The sequence below is a fragment of the Amphiura filiformis genome, unplaced genomic scaffold, assembly GCF_039555335.1.
Source record: "Amphiura filiformis unplaced genomic scaffold, Afil_fr2py scaffold_597, whole genome shotgun sequence".
NCBI lineage: Eukaryota > Metazoa > Echinodermata > Ophiuroidea > Amphilepidida > Amphiuridae > Amphiura > Amphiura filiformis.
The window spans coordinates 1,151,249-1,171,365 of NW_027306061.1; the positions used below are offsets into that span (position 1 = coordinate 1,151,249).

Consider the following 20,117-nt stretch of genomic DNA (forward strand, 5'->3'; position numbering starts at 1 on the left):
AAAAAAAAAAAAAAAAATCTATTTTATATATTAATTTCATCATCTATTAAAAGCTTGAAATATTTCAATCGGTCAATTTAAGAGAGTATTTCTGTTGAGACAGCATATTTACATGTACATCATGTTTATGGTTTTTAGAAGTAGGTTTAGTCCTAAGTGCTTGTTTAATCAAAGTAAAACAAGGCACTCTTCCTCCAAATTACTTGGGAAAAAATAAGGCTTTTAAATGCAGATAAATGTCTGTTACCAGTTTAGAAGAAAAATACTTGTATACGAAAAACAAAACCAATAAAACAAAAACGAAACACATACACAAATTAAAAAATTTAATAATTAACCCATTTTGTCTAGATTTCTGCTCTTTCTGTTCCGATCATACTATAGATGAAACAGTAGAAGTATAATAGAATAATTCAAGAAATAGCCGGCACCATAGGTGGGTAATACGACACGAATGCTTTCATTTGAAAGTTCCTAAATGCTACCATGAGAAGCTTATTTACAAATACCCAACATCCTCATGGGGTACAAAAAAGTTCACAACGCCACAAGGTGACATTTTTCTATGAGCAAATTACCTCATAACCACAAAAAAAGTATTACTATACGAAGAGAGTATAATATTTGGTGTATTCAAACTTCCTTAGGTGGCAATTAGAAACGGGTTTGCAAATACATGTGGTGTAAGTAAGCGTGTTACTTGATTACTGTGTATAAAAACTTTTGGTATGGCGTGGTAGTATAACACACTTTTTAGTATCGGTGGGGATAGTTATAATATGTGACCCCTCGGCACAACTGAGCCCGGATGTCGCCAGTGCCACTATTGAGATATGCTCCATCGAACTTAACAATAAACAATAGGAAACAAAGGATTTATTGACTGTTTTATTGATTTTTCACTACTTAAATGTCAAGTACTATAGACATGATATACATCATTTTAAAGCTAATTTCAAGCAGAATATTTTGGTTGAATATCTCAAAAATGATGATTGGCGACTTCAGGGCTCAGTTGTGACGAGGGGTCACATATATCTCCGAACTCCATATATGTGGCCCATTACGCGGTAATCAGCACTACCGCTTTGTTTATGTGCATTCCTCCTGCATCTGATTTATGCTATCACTAACGGCCATATGCCAGTATCAAATTTAAATTAAATGCATTTTTACCGAGATATAAATATGTTTGTGTACGCCTAAGAATTTGATATTTGAAACTTTAAGAAGAGCAACAGTGGATGGGCACGTCATATTTTGTTATTATTATTCTAAGAAGAGGATGGTGATTTTTGTAATGAGTCATTTCATGAAAACATGACAGTAAGAAGGTGTCAAATTTCATTTACATTCATTGACAGGTAATGACTTTCATTTATTAAATATAGAAATTTAATATTTATATTTACATTACAATGGTGACAAATTTCATTTACGATTAATGACTTTTTTATTTTTAGAAATTTTAATATGTATATTTATTGATTAAGAGCATGTCTCAGAGCTTGCAAAAATCTTAAATCCAATTGATTTTTTTTTTCATTTTTACTCCCTACTCAAACTAGAGATATTCTAAATTTCAGACATTCTTATAAATATACAAAATAAAATGTGTTCATATTTTCAGTAAGTTATGGTGTTAATCACTATTCTTCCAACATGCTTTTAAGACACAATTTTGCCGATACATTTGCTTAAAAAGAAAAGGGGAATTTAAATTGGCAAATTTCTCAGAGGCAAATATGAACACCGCAAAACAAACATGCACCACAGCTCTGAGATATTGTTTTTATGGGCCATTCAAGTTAAAATCCTACACCCCTATTGGAGACATTATCTTAACCTCTTACACTGGGGGTGTAGATTTCAAATGGAGTCACTCATTCAGTTAACTCCATTTGAAATTCACACTCCCTGTGTGGAAGATTACGGTCATGTCTTCCATAGGGGGTGTATGGACTTCAACTGGAATAGCACATTAGATAAGAATTCCATGCCATCACTTAGTTACAATATTTGTGCTTAAATTTAACTTGGGTTTTATTTTCTTACCTTTATTATAAAACAAGAAGAGAAATTTGATTACATCAAACATCTAAAGATCCATTAAAAGATCATATTTAATACTGATTGAAATGGAGGTCAAAAGTATTGATTACATTGGAAACCTCACTCTGCTCCACAAGTTACTGTATAGCAGCCAGCTACAAATTATAGTGATTCTTTCTGTCTAACCAACATATAAAGTAAAACAAAACATATTCTTCAAGTTTTTGGTCCGTATGCCAAAACAAGTTGGACCAGGTTTAACTTTAGACCGGGTCTACCTATTGAGATTAGTTCTATGGAGAAGGATCTTTTTGGTATTTATGTTATTCTATTGTAGATCCTGTAAAGGGCAAATACATAATAGCTTAATAAACATCTCAAGAAAAGTAACTGACCCCCCTTAAATAATGACAATTATTCCAAAACGGGTGATTGTATTACAAATCTGTAAAATGCGTTGGAAGCAGAATTTATTTCTGTACATTTTGACACCTCATTTGTAGCATTTGACTAGATATTGCCGTCACAGAGTACATTTAAATCAATGTAACCCAAGATTTGAAAGTTGCAGTAAATTCTATTGATTTTGCATTCAGTGTAATGGAAGGAAATCTGTGTAATGATATCTGAGTGTTTTTGTATTGTAAAAATTTGTATGTAAGTGCAACTTTCAAATCTGGACCTCACTACATTAAATTGAAAGGTGTTTTATTGTTTTCTGGGCTATCGTATCAAATGAGGTGTCAAAATGCGCAGAAATAAATTCTGCTTCCAACACATTTTTCAGATTTGCAATACAACAGCCCCTTTTTGAATAATGACCATTGTTTAAGGGGGGTTAGTTACTTTTTTTGAGATGTTTATTAGATGGTCACAGTTTAACCTTTAAATTTTGCTAGAAGTAAAGGAGGAAAAGAAGAGAGTTACAGAATCCCTCTGAAATTCTAACCTTCATGGTTATACCAGGTCTAATGACCTGGTCTAACTTGTTTTGTACATATGGACCTTCAAGTTTAAAAAAGAGAACAGGTTAGGCATAAAAAACCAAAAAAAAAAACCAAAAAAAAACCAAGTGTGTTCCCTGCAGGTGACCTGAAACCTTAATGCAAAATGTGTTTCTATCTACCTTTGTTTTAGAGTCACAATGTATGGTCAAATTTGTCTAAAAATTTTAAGCACCGAATTTGGGTACATTTGGGTGCTTTTTGTGCAAAAATGGTATACTGATGCACCGGCATGTCCAGGATCTGTTCCTGCAGGGGGGAGCTCAGAGGGGCTTTCAGAGTTATGCGGGGGAGGCTTGATGGCTAAAATCGCCAAAAAACGGCTGATTTTACATGATTTGTATTACAAAGTGCAGGGGCTTCAGCCCCAAAAACACCCCCCTAGACACGCCACAAACTGTGATGGGTTGCAAAACAGCAAAAAGTAAGTGTAGAGAAGGTCCGCATCTGAACGTCTGTGTGGCATATCCCCATACAAAATTTTCTAAGACCCCCACATCCGGATTTTAAACACACTCACTTCTTACCTGCCAAGATCTTTTACTTTAGATATATACATGTGGATGAAACTGCTACACACATCTCCGCATAAGCATCGCGCTAATTATGATATATATGATGAGACCCTTGAAAGGCCTTTCCTGCTTTTAACTTTATATTACATCAAGAGACACTTAGCGTTGCATTTGTCTATTATACCATGTATACTAGAGTTATATAATGCAGCAACTTGAATTGTTTGTGACTTTGGATACATGTGATATATAATTCTGGCAGTTGTGAGATGGGGGTGATTTCCCTGATGTATTGGCTAATTTGAAAAGTCACACTTGAATTTGGCTAATGGAAGCAGTTTCACTTTATATAAAATCTGACATGATCAGTTCTGTCATGAAGATGTCAGTGACAATTACATGTACGTATTTAGCTCACTCATTAAGCTTAGTACTGAGAATTTCTCATTATCATGGGCACTACTGACCAGTTGTGGTGCCAGGATTTTTTTCAGGGAGGCATGAGGTGGGGGAGGGTAAAATTAACAAAATTTGCACAAAGTTGCTGCAAAAAGTAGACATTTTGGATTTTACTGGGGAAAGGAGGGGGGGGGGGAGAGTGGTGACTATGGGGCATTTCCCCAATGCCCCCCCATTGGTGCCACCACTGTTACCATACCAACTAACTTATAAGAACTATTCTGATTACAAAGACGGCAACCTCATGTATTGAACCAGTTATTAGTGATATTCTTCAGAAATCTAATTTAATAAGGTCTATTTTGATTGGTTTATCATCTGAGTAACCAATCAGGGACTCTGTAAAAAGGCACTAGTACCACAGGGTTCAAACTTACACACATACACATGTACTTCCACTCTCTAGCCCATACTAAGTAGGATCATTTTTCTATGGCTTCTGGGAAGTGCCCAAGAAAAAAGGCTTCTCTGGCAGGCTACTGTGCATCAGGGAAGGGGTATTTTCAAAAAAATTTTACCCTTTTAATTGTGAATTTTCCTCTGAAGGAGTCAAAAACATTGCCCAAGGGGTATTTTTATAATATTATTTTTGAAGACATTTTAAACAATATGTGTGTTTTGGAGCCATAGGCGTTGATCCGGAGGGGGGTGGGGGAAATCTCCCCAAAAGAATTTTGCCATGGGGATGGTCCATACAATCATCCCCCAATGTTGACGCCTGTATGTGGGTTTCTGACCAAATTAACCTCATATTTGGCCATTTTAGCTTTTCGCGCGAATTTATTCCACTTTTGCACCATAGTTTAACAGTTTAGCTTCAAAATGGCGAAGAATTCTTATTCTTTCTCCAAAAGGTGCTGGATTCACTATACTTCAAGACATTCTCTCCTCCGAGTAAAAAAGAAATCTACGCCACAGTTTGGAGCAGTGTCGGATCTAGAGCAGTCAGAAGGGCATGGGGGCAATTTTAGAAGAAAATAATAATATTTAAAAATGCCCCCTTAGAAGTAAGAAACTTTTGCAAATTGAAGCAAAACATATTTGGTGCATCATTTAAACAGAAAAAAGGACCCGAACTCAATTTGCAAGATTTCAAACTGATACTATACAATTTTAGAGACTCGCAGTCACTAAAACATACATGAATCGATGCTGACAAAATGTGATGGGCTCTACATATCGGGAGTAGGTCCTAAATGCCAAAAGCCGAGAATAAATGCACAGTATCGGGTGTTTCTCTATTCAAATCTTGCAATATCTGTACGCGTACATTTTCAAGATTTTGTATGCATTGGACTTTGGGACTATGGATTTGAAGGAGTCAGAAAAGTGCCTGAACGCGTAAATACGCGTGTTTTGTGCGTTAAAGTAAACCCTGCTGTGCATTTAGTGCGATATATAAGGAAGAAAGGCCCTGTTTCATGCTAACCACTCCTAACAACTAAGGTGAACAATTACAATATTTTACTTACAGCCTCAGTGGTTCAAAAGAAATTGAGACTTGTCACTAGTGATACCTACAATTAGCCCCTCCCCCCAAAATGTTGTGTTGCCCTCAGCAACCGACCCTAAATTCTGAAAAATCAGGGTCGCAATTTTTATTTTTGAATGATGCTTTTACATATCAAAATCTCAATGTTTTCCACTTAAAAATGAATGTTTTGTTGAAAGTCTAGTCTTAAATTGATTATCTAACATTTATATATATCATCCAGTAGTCAAAATTGACAAATGTTCCTCATGGAAGCATTATTTAATATTTATAGGAATTTTTTTTAAAAAAGGTTTAAAAAATACAAATCGACAGACCAACCAGCTGCCCGATTTTCTCAAATAAAGGCAACACAATTTTTTTTGCCTTGTGCCAGATTGGAGGGGGGGGGGCTGAAGATGATTAGATTGTAAGTTTGACATTGTCATTCATACATGTTCCATGAAACGATAATGATGCTTTATTAAATTCTTCCAGTGAGTGATGTTATGATGAACTGTGATTTATTTTCACTTATGATCTATGAGCTGGCTAATTTAAAGTGAAAATAATATAATTCCTGTTAAAGGAGGGTGATCCAATAATTCATTATGTGCTTTCTATTGTACATGCAATAAATACTAAGCGTACAAATTAATTTTATTTACCATCAGTCAGTTTTCCTGACAAATATAATTATGATTTTCATTGAAAGTTTAATTATACAATTGGGTAACTCAATGCCAAATCAACCAATTTGCTGAAAATCTTGGCAGGTCATCCCCTCAGATTTTGCTGAAAATCATTTCTAACATACCTCTATGGAAAACCTTAGCGCTCAACTCCAAGCGGTTTTAGAGATACGGCTTGTCAAAATTTCACCCAGACCCCCCTTTTAGCTCCTGTGAGTCGCGTTGTTGAATTAGTCGCATTTTGAGACACTCATATTTTGACTTTAGGAAACAGATATTCAGCTGAAAATTGTTACCTAAATAAGCAGATTCTGGCCTTTAAAACAGTGTAGTTCATCAATTGGTTGAATTCTAGTTTTTCAGTAACATTAAATATGTATATCTATAGAATATACAGACATTTAAAATTAACAGTTTCTCAGTAACATAGAGGCTTAAGTTTCTACAAAACCATTAAATGGCTTTTTAAATGTGCAACAAGTATAGACAGTTATTTGCCATTAGTTTGAATTCTATATCCCACAAACATCAAATACAATTTCCCCTAAATAATTATTATCAAATGAATTCTCAGTATAGAACATTTAACCTGTAAAAATGCAGACATTTGAAATTGGTTTTTCAGTGAGTGCTATTAATACTGCAAAACCATTCAACTTTGATATAACATGACAAACATGAGCATGTGCTGCATTTCATAAAACAGTACATTAATTGAGCATGAGAATTCTGTGCAAGTTAGACGATTAATAATATTGCCCGAAGTAACTAGAGCGAAAACGGAAAGACTATACCAAGAAAAACATTACGTACTAGACGGATGCGATAGTTGGGCTATTTTAGAACCGATGACACATCATGGGTCTATTTTGTTGACCTTGAATTTGAAAAATAAGATGTTTTTAAAACATCGGAAGTGTGTGTCTTTGCTATAATGTATTAATTAGGTTAAGTACTGAATACCATTTGTTGCTGAAGAAATTAGACAAAATTGGGCTATTCTATTTGAAATCCACACTACCCTTGTGGAAGATTTGGGGAAGTATCTTCCAGGGGGTATGAATTTCAAAGGGAATATTAGGCAGCTCCATTTAAAACTCATCCTCCCTCTCCATCTTTTTCAGATGGTGTATGAAATTCAAATGGAGCTGCTTAATATGTTCATTCCCTTCGAAATCCATACTCCCTCTGTGGAAGATATTTCCCAAATCTTCCACAGGGGTAGTATGGATTTCAAGTGGAATATCCTAATGAATGTTGATGCCTGTCCTGTTCGGGATCATACATTAGGCACAGTTCTGTAACCAGTATTTTTTTTTTTTTTGCTGTGACATTGATTAAACACATCATTATCTCAGCTCACTTGCATTGATTCCTCTCGTTAGATGTTAAAGTAGAAACAGCACACTCCTTAACTAAAAGTTCTGTCTCAAGGATTTGAATTTAGCTGTTTCATTTGGCAAAGTAGGATGATATTTAATCCCTTTCCCCTAAAAAAAATGGACTGAAATTTGGAGTACTAAGTTATCTTCCACAGAAATTTTTAGCCATCATTTTCAGGTCAACATTCCTATTAAAATATCCTATTTGATAAAGCCAAGACAAATATTGTTCACACAGTACAGGATTTCTGAATTATCTTTGTTGAAGGTGGTCTTAACCCTGGAATTATGGAATATTTTGGGCCTCTTAACTGCTAAATTATTAAAGTTTAGAAAAGTATACATAATTAGAATGGCGGAGACTTGATGAATTCATCTATGAGTTCAAATTTGGAAAAAATTCTGCAAAATGGGTTTTTTGGCCCAAATTTTTCGGACCATGTAACAAAAGAATTCTTGATTCAAAATATTTTTTTATTAATTTTTAAAAACTAGATAAATATATCTAGGACCCTTTTATTTATTTATTTTTTTAAAAATTTGGATCAACTTTGACCACCCTTAACTCATTGATAAAGGTATAGTAGTAATATTACCAGAAGTAACTGGAGCGAAAACAGAAAGACAATACCAAGAACAACATTACGTGGTAGACAGGCGAGATAGTTGGGCTATTTTAGGACCAATGACACACTGTGGGTCTATTTTGTTAACCTTGAATTTAAAAACAGTGTCACAATCAAAATGTGTTGTTTTTTTGTTGATGAGTATAACCAAATGAACTGTTCAGGTTGGAATAAGTATATTTTTCAATGTTTCATTTTTTAATTTAGTATTTTTTTTAGTTTTAAGTCTTTGAAAAGGTTGTCGATCATTACAATATATTTTTAGCATTTAATAATAATAATAATATAATGTGCACATATTGCGTCTACAAAAATAATGTTGAAGCGCAGCACTGTGCAACGCATTGAAAACATTAAAACAATATGCAAATATTACAAATGGCAAAATATATAGAGAGATAAAAACCATATTAAATGACAAGAAACATGATAAAAGCATGCAACATAATATAATAAAGGGCGTGACAAGTGGGTGGCTATGGCAAAACACACAAGAGAAAACCAAGAGCCAAATTATCCACCCCTCATGCACCACAAAACAAAATATTGTAAGACAAGGGCACAGTGAACCGACAGGTCTTCCAAGTGGTCGAGCAAACACCAAAGGTGAGAAAAGGTGCCATCGGTCAACCGATGCCCCGGTCAAAAACCAGCAAAAATATGTTATAAACACAAGAATGGCAAACTATAGGAACACTATTAAACAGGGTTGTGAAATCTCCTCTTTTAAGCTGAATTCCTCTTTTTTGGCAATTTCTTTGATGCAAAATTTTAGCTTTTTCTTTCATTTTCAGCCCATTTTGAGCATATTTCTGTGCTTTTCCTCTTTTTTCCTCTTTTTTGAACTAAGTTCCTCTTTTTTTCAATAGAGGTCACTCACACCCCTGATTAAAGCAAGTATGATAGAGATAGATCATTTGGTATCTTTTGAATGTGACAAAATGTTATTGAAACTTTGACTTCATTGGAATCTTACTGATAAGATTCATGAAAAGCAAGTGGAGAATAGAGGGCAAAAAGGCTCTATCTGCAATAGCTGCCCTATAGACATTTGACAATTTCTGCATTCTATACATGTATTGTTCACATGTAAACTAAAAATATGACACATGGCAGCTATGACAGTTTGGTGCTTCTTGCATTACCTCCTCAAAGGTAACCATCAGGTACTGAGTCAGTCGCATGCTTGAATATTGGAATTTGATTTACATTGTTAAAAAGTGGTCTATTCAGGTACCCCATTTGAAAAATTATTAAATATGTCCAGAGAAATCTCAATTTTGTAAATGTATCGAGCAAAACAAAATCAGGTTTTTTATGCTTTTTTGGGGGGGGGGGTCAAAAAAGGTTCAAATTTTGAGGAGTTAAAACTTTTCACAAAATTGCCCCTACACAAGGCAAAAAAGGTTCACTTTTTCAAAATCTGCACCCTGAAATAATTTTGCATGTGGGCCTGGGTCTATTCCATGGATCAAAATTTATGCTGTTTGCATTTAATTGCATTATCATATTGCAACATTCTGTAACAGCTTTTAAAATCGGTGTTTATGTAAGATGACAGCCGTACACATTAAATCACGTTTTTATCACTCAACATAATATAAACATATTATCACCTCCGCTTGTATGACGTGTTACATATAAGGCTAAAAAATGTGTGTCCTTTGGAAGTGTGGAAAAACCAAGATGTGACATTGGTCCCCATTGGTCTTTTTTTAAAATTTTTTTTTTATGATGATTTGTGTCATATCATAATGGTAAAGAAACTGTCAAACCTCTATTTTAATTAGCTACAAGAGGGAAGAATATTAACTTTTAAATTGATATTTAACAAATAATTAGTAATATCATCACACAAGCACAATAGCTTACAGAGGAAATTAAATGCTCTCTTGTAACCACATACCATGTACCAGTAGCTAATTTGTAACATTTGATGATGGAACAATATAAAGAGTATTACAATTGATTGAAAGCATCTAATAATTGCACTCCAAATACAAAATGCAGTGTTTAAAAAAATAATGGAAATGGATGCTTCTATATCGCTCATTATTTTTAATGACATTTTGTTTTCAAAATATCTCAAGTGTGTGCCTTTGCCTTGTATTAATCAGGTTAAGCACTGAGTATCATTTGTTGCTCGAGAAATTAAACAAATAGGCCGAAATGTTGATACTTGTCCTCTTTGGGCTCTTGCATTAGACACATCAACATCTCAGCACATGTGCATCTCTTTCAACAAGTTAATACACATCAAACTAAAGGTTTAGTTTAAAAAAAATCTAGGACACCCTGCCTTTTTTGTTTAAAAAGTATGTTATTATTATTTTTTAAATTTTATATCTGTACTGTAACAACACTTACCTTTAAGTATACAGGCCCATCATCATCACCAATAGATACACGCCCAATTAATAAGCACTCATGAAAGTAGGCTACATCTCCCTCCCTGCCTGTCACATCTGTGCATACAAGTGATAGAATGGATGTTCCTTAAGTTAAGATCTGTTCGCCAGATGTGTGTTACTGTTAGACACAAGAGATGTAAACCAACGGCCAATAATATTTGTAATCAAATCCTAAAAGTAATGATCCGTTCATTGATGTTCCAATTTTCTCATCACCTTATACATATTGCAGTCTGTCACAGAGTTGACAGTATTTTTTACAAAATGTTACAGCACACTTAGCTCTGCTGTACGAACATATTAGTAGTAGGTGATTAGTGACCACAACTAGTGAGTTGCTCTTTTGATGTAAATAGGCTTGAAAGCACAGGCTGCGATTACAAGATGTAAAATCTAACTGTCATTATCTGAAATTGTCATCAGCAAAGTTCCTCACACCTAAGGGGTTGAGGTGAAAGTAGGTGACATCAGAACCTTGCTCCATCCACAGATGCTTCCTTTCACACCACTGTCAAAGTATCGCATAGTAAAAATAATGTCTTCCCATGATGCATTGCAGGAAATTGAACTATATACATTATAGACATTGCTATTCTTTGCTTATTGGATGGACCACACTGCGGAATTTAGGCCTCCTTGCCCTTTGGGTTGATAATAAGTGCGGATGAATAAGCGAACTCAAAACATTGCAATGGCGCAAGTGAACACAAAAGGGAGTTTGCTCATAAGAGCTGACAAGGAGTGAACACTCTACAAGCATCAGCCAAATTCAATGCTTAGAATTAAGGCTCAGTCAGGCACAGGACTTTCTTTTTTTGGAGTTTAACAATGTAAGGGGTGGTCATTTTCATTGCTCATAAACAGGGTCAGTTTATACATCTTAGAAGTATTATCCAGAGCTATTATCTCAACAGTGGCATAGCCAACATTTTTTCAGAGGGTGGGCAAAGGGGGAAGGGAGGGGAAGACAAATTTTAAGGGGAAAAAGTACAAAAGGCCTAAAAATCTTAAATATTGGGGAGGCCACCATCCCATGAGAGGGGGAGGGGCAAGACTTTTCACAGTGGGGAAGCTGCCCCCTTTACACCCCCCCGTGGCGTAACTAGGGTTGGTAACGCCTGGGGCAAGAAACAAAATTGCCGCCTCTACCCCCACCCGAGAATATCTTACTGTATCTCAAACCATATAGTAAAAATAATTGTCTCAATTTGAGAAAATAACAGATTCTGTACTGGTTGTTACAACTATGGCACAATGCATGATGGGAAGCCTTAATATACTACAGTGAGTTTAATAATCCATTGTGCTGATTGGTCTTTCATTCACTGGTTGCCTTGGAATAGTCCATTCAAATGTGGGTTTGGTTTTCCGATTTGTCTGGTGTTTAGTTGTTGTGGTTGACCAACTAATGTATGTAATGGGGTTAATTTGTGGCATTAGAATATGTTTTTGGTATGTTTTATGGTTAAGACAAATTTAAGCCATTTGCAGTACTGCAGTGTATTACATTTATAAGAACTAGAAATGAAATTCTTAAAATTAAGATAAACTGGTTTTTTTTGTAGATAAATTTCCATGTGTTTTTTGTTGTTGTAATATTACTATTGATCTCTTTTTTCCAAAAATACCCAAATCTGCTCCAGTCAGAGTGCCCCCCTCCAAAAAAAAAATGCACCCAAAAACAAAACAAAAAACGCAACTGTATATTTTTTAGAGAAAAATATAATATACAACATAAAAATGTAAGGTATATAAGGGAACAAACCAATTTTTGACCCCATACCCTCCTCCCCAACGAAAAGCCTTATGGGACATCATGAAACAATTGGTTTTGTACTAAATTTACAGGCAGACTATGGGAATCAAAATGTGTTAATATAAAATTCTTAAGGGTTTCCTAATGTGAACTTTAACGTGTTCTGGTGCACTCAAGTTCAGAGCACAAAACAAATCCTAACCCTTACTCTTACCCTAACCCTAAATCCTAACCCTAATCCTAACCCTTACCCTTTCATTATTTTGTGCTGTATTAACCCAGGTTGAGCATATCACAGAGTGTCCCTTTAATGTAGGTTGAAACTTTGAGCTTCCATAGAAATGCCAGCACATTAGATGTGAATAGGCAAAGTGCACTGTATCCAGGTTACAGTATTGGCATTCATTCTTACTTAAATGTCATATGAACCTTAGGGTCTCAGCAGGGTAGAGATGTGGAATATAAACATTGCATTGCAGAGAATGTTGATGTATATGATATAAATATTATTTTCGAAATCTTGCCTGTGCTTTATCTTTCTCAACAAACTTATAATTGCTGAATGATTCTACCATTTAGGCCTATAGGTTAAAAAAATTGCATTTTAGGGCAGCGATTCTCAAACTTGTTTGCAAGCTACCTTATTTTTGCACTTTCTCTTATTTTAGGTCTATGCACTGTGACTCTTTCCAACTAATTCCGTTTTTTAAAGTGTAAATCTTTTAAAAACCAGATTGTCTCAGCAGCAGGGGACCATGGGCTGTCATGTGCATCTAAGCCTCTCATTTCCACTTGAGTCATCTCAAGCACACTTAAAAGTTTTGGTCACCAGTCAATTCAGTTTTAGTTTAGGGTTGTTGTTATGTTGTTATAGCAACAAGCTCATCTTTCCTGCCCAATCAGCTGCCCCTTTAGTGGTGTGCATCCAATCAGGTTTTCCGCTTTTATACTTTCATTGCTTTGTTATGGCCATAGTTCTCTTAGTGATGCACTTGCAAATGTCTCTGCGATCATGATGGATCAAAAATCCCACCCACCCTCCCAATAGCGGGAAGGGTAACTCAGTTAACTAAGTATTGTCAAAGATACTCTAATAAGATGGTATGTCCAATCATGCTGCTTTATGCTTTGAAAATAAAGGCTTGGTATGGAGTTTCTTCAAAACCTGAAGAATCTCGTCAGCAGATTGTCTCCACTTTCTACTGCGTTTTATGGTGTTTGAATGTGTTGGGGAGTTTCTTCAAAACCTGAAGAATCTCGTCAGTAGATTGTCCCCACTTTCTACTGCGTTTAATGGTGCTTGGATGTGTTAAGGATTTTCTTCAAAACCTGAAGAATCTTGTCAGTAGATTGTCTCCACTTTCTACTGCGTTTATTGGTGTTTGAATGTGTTGACAGAGTTTCTTCAAACCTGAAGAATCTCGTCAGTAGATTGTCTCCACTTTCTACTGCGCTTAATGGTGCTTGAATGTGTTTAGGAGTTTCTTCAAAACCTGAAGAATCTCGTCAGTAGATTGTCTCCACTTTCTACTGCGTTTTATGGTGTTTGAATGTGTTACGGAGTTTCTTCGAAACCTGAAGAATCTTGTCAGTAGATTGTCTCCACTTTCTACTGCGTTTTATACTGGCATATGGAGTTTCTTCAAAACCTGAAGAATCTCGTCAGTAGATTGTTTCCACTTTCTACTGCGTTTGATGGTGTTTGAATGTGATAAGGAGTTTCTTCAAAACCTGAAGAATCTCGTCAGTAGATTGTCTCCACTTTCTACTGCGTTTTATGGTGTTTGAATGTGATAAGGAGTTTCTTCAAAACCTGAAGAATCTCGTCAGTAGATTGTCTCCACTTTCTACTGCGTTTTACAGAGTGTGATTGAAGGCTTTATGTAACTAATAATTGCTTGTTTTGAGTATCTTTAGTTAATTGACTATAAATATCAGTGGTTTTAATAATATCTATATATCATTAATAGTGTATATGTAATGCGGCTCTGGTTGGATACAAAATTTTAATTGCTGGCATTTTTTCTTCTTTTGGAGATTTCTAATTATTTAATTGCGGGTATAAAATGTTGTTTCCAATCCAATCCCTGTTTCATCCAAAGATGTATCCGTTTTGCTAAAGACGAAATTTGGTTAAATGTGATACAGAAGTCAACTTTTGTGTCTTGTATGGTTGACTTGTACACATTTTTCCAATAATTCTTGTATTTATTTATTTAATTATATGAAGATAAATAATTAAAAATGCTTGCTCCAATTATTGATTTCAATTGATATATTTGTATTAATTTATATGAAATCGATTGTTAAATATAATATAGTCTTATGAAAATGTGGAATTGTTATAAATATCTTGCATGTATTAAATGGTCCTCATGATCGTGGGACAATGCGGAGTCTAAATTTTGTGTTGTGTGTTTTCCTGCTGTCTCGAGACAATAAGTGTTAGCTTTTAAAAAGAATGATTCTGGATATAATTAGTTGATAGAAAGTCATTTCAGTACTGAAAATATTTTGTTACTTAATATTTCTTAAATTTTAAGATAGACCAGCCAAAGGTGATTTTAAGCATACACATGGCAAAAGTATACCTACCTGCTAAGTTGAATCTTTTCAATTTATCAAATGGTTTAAAAATCACAGGCAACACATTTGAGCATGAAAGGCGTACAGCGTGTAACATATTTGAAACAATATAAAATAATTAGACTACATGCCAGCTTTCAGCTGCTACTATAATTATACTATTAAATAACTGACACTTGAAGATTGAGCCTGTATGATTACAACAGTCAAGGGTATACAAAATTATACAAGCATCAGTTTTTTGAACACCTGCTCATTAGCATTAATTGCCAGATCACTCCAAAAAAAAAATATACAAAAAAATAAATAAAAAGATAGAAGAGCCAGCCACAGGTTTGGAATGTGATTCATAAAAGCAGTAACAGCTAACGCATTTCAAGTTTAAAATACAAAGGTATAAAGAAAGTCCCAACAAATGCCAATTTGCAAGCGTAGCGAGCGGGAAAAAATCAGTGTTTTTTATGGGTTTTTCTTTTGGGAGGGGGTCAAAAAAGGTCCAAATTTTGGGAAGAAGGTCCACTTTTCACAAATTTGACCCCCCCACCCAAAGTTTTTTTTTTCCTACCAGCTGATGTAGTGAATGTTAAATAGATTTTGTTATGTAATCTAGTCCTATTTTTAAAGTGATGCTCCCTTCAAACCATTTTTGAGAATCTCATCACTCAAATGTGTGAAGGCCAAAAACAAAATAGTATGACTCTGAGCTTGCAAAGATTAAAAAAACCAAGAGGGAATGCATCCCCTCCTGGTGACTCAAGCTCAGTGAAAATAGGCTTCAGATGCATAAAACCTCTAAACTTACATTCTTATTCACACAATGAAATTCTTGTTTACAAAATAATTGGGTAAAAACAATTTAATTGGCCAATTTTTCTTAAACAAATGCACACTATAAAACAAATTCATGAGACAGCTTTGAGGCATACTTTTTTTGCCATATATTTATTTTTGTTTGAATGAAATAAAAGTATTGTTCTATCTGATACGATGTTTTTTGAATGATGAATTATAAAAATATGTTCTGATTTTTCAATATTAATCAATTTTTCCTCTCATTTCTTGTACATTTCTGCAGCTCAAGAAAAATTATCCCAGATTCAAGATCAACTTGACAGGACTGAGAGGAGAGTACAGGATGCAAATGAGGAACTGGACAAGGTATCAAAGGGAACGCCCAGACCACCGGTAGGTTGGAGATTAATGAAAATGCATAAAAGTAAATGTGTTGACTTATATCGGACACAATCATTTTGACATTACTTAAAAAGTTACCCTTTTACAGGTTTTGTGGAGTAGCTTTATGATGCCATCACTGCATCTTCATTCAGCTTTGATGCCATCACTGCTTCTCCATTCAGCATTGTGTTAACGATGCTGTGATGACTCCGCAAGCTACATTGGTGCTCAATAAAGACTCTGAAAGGTTACCTTTCAGTAAATATGGAAACATATGTGTGATCATCCCCCACAAATGGGATGTAAAGAGTTTGTTTTAAGATATGGTCCATTCAACTTCTTAAAAAAAAAAAAAATAGAAAACAAAGGATGTCTTAACTATTTTACTTCTTTTTACTACCTTGCAAACAAGCAACAGGGACATATAAAGCTATGTAATATATCATTGTAAAGCTCATTTTGAGGAGTATTTGTCAAATATCTCAAAAAGTGAAAATGCCAACAATCCAACATCACCATTTGTGGTGGGTGAACACATATACTTTGATCAGCTCGTAATAGGTGGGAATTGTTAGGCTTTAGGCCGAAAAATAGACCCACGTTAAGAGAGCTATTAATTAGTTTACCTGTCCGATCTTTATTTTGTATGTTAAAGAAAGTAGACAAAGTATAGGAATTGCATTAATAATTCGTGATGCTTCTGGAGAAGTGTGAAAAGAAAATTCTCAAAATAAAATATTTTGATATTAATCCGCGATAAGACCCGCCGATTACGAGCTGATCAAAGTATAATTATACAAGACTTTTTGAAGATGCTGATGTGGAGTGCAATTAATGCTAATATATTCCAAGAGAAATGCTGAAATGATTGTATTGAAGGAACTCCCCTATTGCAATGTTGATTTGGACAACATTGTCATCATTTCTACATTACAGTCTCCAAACATTGAAAAATGGGGGGGGGGGAGTGTAAGATGTGCATTTGCAACTATTATACAAAGATAATGCGGAACTATCACATACTTAGCTGTACTTAACTCTGGTGATTGCGTGCTTTTAATACCAGCATGTGCTGGTGTGGCAACAAATTTCCACCAGGATTGTAGCAAAGAAACAGAAGCCTGAAATTGGCCCCTTTCCCCAATAAAAATAAATAAAAATGAATAAAAGAATTTAAATTTTTGCAACAATTTTGTTGCAGAAATGTCATGAAATTCACTTTTCCCTTTGGAACATTTTTTTATGGTGTCACCACTGGAATTATGCACAAAAAACCTTCAGCAGCAGGTCTGAGAGCCAAGGAGTGCTGATTGGCTAAAAATTGTGCTCCTATAGGCCAATTTTTTCATGTTATCATAAAACCGGTGGGGGCTTGAGGCACACACTTGATTATTTTGTAGGGTTGCTATTCTTATTCTCATTTAAGTTTTCATATATCATTGTTATTAATACTTTTTGTATATTTTTGTATTTATTTTTATCTGCATCTTGCTAGCTTTCTGAAGAAGAGAAGCAGGATTTACAGCAACAGCTTCTTAACAAGGTTCAAGCAGTCAATGAACTACGAGGGCGTATTTCACAAATTGAAGATGGGATGCACAAAACGCTGGAAATTATTCAAGAAAAAGATGCAGAGATGAACAGATTGGAGAAACAGTTAGCACAGATGAAGCAGGGAGAACCAGGATATGTGAGTTTATCTACTCATGTAAATGAATAAAATGCAGATTAAAGAAAAACTCATCTATATGTTTGTTTGTCTGTTTGTTTGTTAATGTATTTAAGTGCTTGTTTTAATAACAGTCAAGCCTGTTCTAATGAGCATTATCATACTATCAGTCACAACGAGTGGCAGAAAAATAGATTTGCGATCAAATACCAGTGATACCAGTGGTAAAATTAATGTTTTAAACAGTTCTCTCAATAAAATAGTGACTTTATACTTATAATCACATCCGTGGAACTTCATCAGAATTATGATTGGAGCGGTCAAGCTAATCACATGACTCACAGGAAGACCGGGAGTCATGTGATTTGATGATTGGTTTGTAGGCACGGGCAGGTAGTGTCGTCCCTTATCCTGGTTATGGTCGGAATCCATTCCGACGATGTAGTAGGCCACCTTACTGCCCAGTTGTAACCATCTGGAATCTGTGTCCAAAATGTTTGTCTCATTGAAATTGTAAGTGAGCTCCAACCGGAGAGGGCTCCCTCTTTTGCTCAGCAAGACGTTTGCAAAAAGGGGGTGTTACTAATGGTAAGAACAATTGTTGCAATTGATCCTGTATGTAATACAAGAACAATCACATTTAGGTTTATCCTTTGGTGATTTGAGCATGCTCTTGATAGTATTCGTAGCAATTGATTTTACAAAGCTACCATGTATCGGCAATCTCTTTTCGGATCAAGTGAGGGATGTTGTAGCAGAGTAACAAAATATGCTACACTTGTTATGACTGCTTTAGTATGATAAGAGCATAAAAGTAGGGTTTATACTTGGCAATTCGAAAACAATCCCATGTTTTATTTTTAATGCTGCTCTTTGTCCCATTCAGGCACAAGCTCAAGCTGCAGTAGCTGAGAAGGAAGAACAGGTTGATGAGGCAGACAAAGATTACACTGACCTCCAGAAGGACCTGGCTGACTCACTGGATCTGCTGGAACAAGAGATGAAGAAAGTCAAGAAATTACAACGTCAACTTGCAGATGGTATGAATTTGATGACATGTTACATTTATTTATACTGTGGGCCTTTGTATCTTTTCTGTCCTTAATTGTCCAGCTTGAACGTCTCAATTGGGCTTGTTCCAGTTAAGATAGTTTGTGTAGATAGGATGTGTAGATGGGTGAGAAAACTCATGTGCCAATTTATTTTTTTTTTTTCCAAAAGAGGGTTTTGGCATGTTGCCAAGTTCTTCAAATCAGCTTAATTGATGAAAACAGATCATTTCTTTAAATGTGATTTTCTCTCTTTTGTATCCACTGCATAAATCTGGTTTTTGATTTATTTTATTGCAAAAATGCTACTATATAAAGATTATGATTTTTCCCAAGATATTGGTCTCAACAAAGGAGATATTAAATGGTAATATTAGCACCTTTTTTTTCCAATTTTCTTGACTTATTCTGGAAACACTAAATTACCTGAATTCTATCATTTTCTATGAACTAACTATGAGCTTTCATCAAACAAGGTGTCATATGAAAGGTAATTAAATTCTCTTGTTATTTCAAGTTATAGGTGTTTCTAAAATTCCCCAAAATCAAAAATTTAAAAATCATTTTTCTAACAAATTAAACACTTTATCTAAAAAGGCTGGTGAGAGAATTTAGATATTAAGCTTTAAAGTTATACACCACCCCGAAACTTTGGAAACCATAGCACACTCAATGTAGGCTAAATAAATTAAAACATGGACAAATTTAGCTGATTTTCAAAAAATAAAGAAATACATAAGAAATGGTAGAATTTTTATGAAACTCTCAAAATAGAAGACATATGTTTAGTTTGTTCTAAGTTTTAAATTAATACACAATGCTGATTTGCTATTATGGCTATTTTGCTGCAAGCCCAATTAGCCATACAAACTACCTTAAAATCCATATGCTCTCTATAGAGGATATGCCCTTAATCATCCACACAGGGTGTGTGAATTTCAAATGTAGTCACCCATTCAGGTAACCCCATTTGAAATTCATACTCCCTGTGTGGAAGATGAAGGTCTTCTCTTCCATTGGGGGTTGAATGGATTTCAACTGGAGTTAGTCCAATATAGAAAGGTATATAATAGAAAATCAGAACATTAAAACTGAATGTATTGTTCTGTAATGCGAAAAACTTCCAAAAAGGCCAATGTTAGCAGTTTCAACATTGTAACATAATATTAACTAATCATAACCCCTGAGAATCCAACAAATAAAATCCGACACCAGACGTGCCTCTTTTTAAGCTAAGTGGGGTGGCTGGTGGAGTGCAATCTACCCACC

General features: G+C 34.9%; 1 protein-coding gene across 1 annotated transcript in view; it reads left to right on the forward strand.

The window, feature by feature from the left end:
- LOC140145747 (centriolin-like) overlaps window positions 1–20,117 on the forward strand; it is a 112,123-nt gene that overhangs the window by 84,834 nt on the left and 7,172 nt on the right. Inside the window, exons 9-11 of the mRNA XM_072167424.1 lie at window positions 16,030–16,139; window positions 17,626–17,820; window positions 18,686–18,839. Coding sequence (XP_072023525.1) covers window positions 16,030–16,139; window positions 17,626–17,820; window positions 18,686–18,839 — 459 coding nt within the window. The remainder of the gene's footprint in view (window positions 1–16,029; window positions 16,140–17,625; window positions 17,821–18,685; window positions 18,840–20,117) is intronic.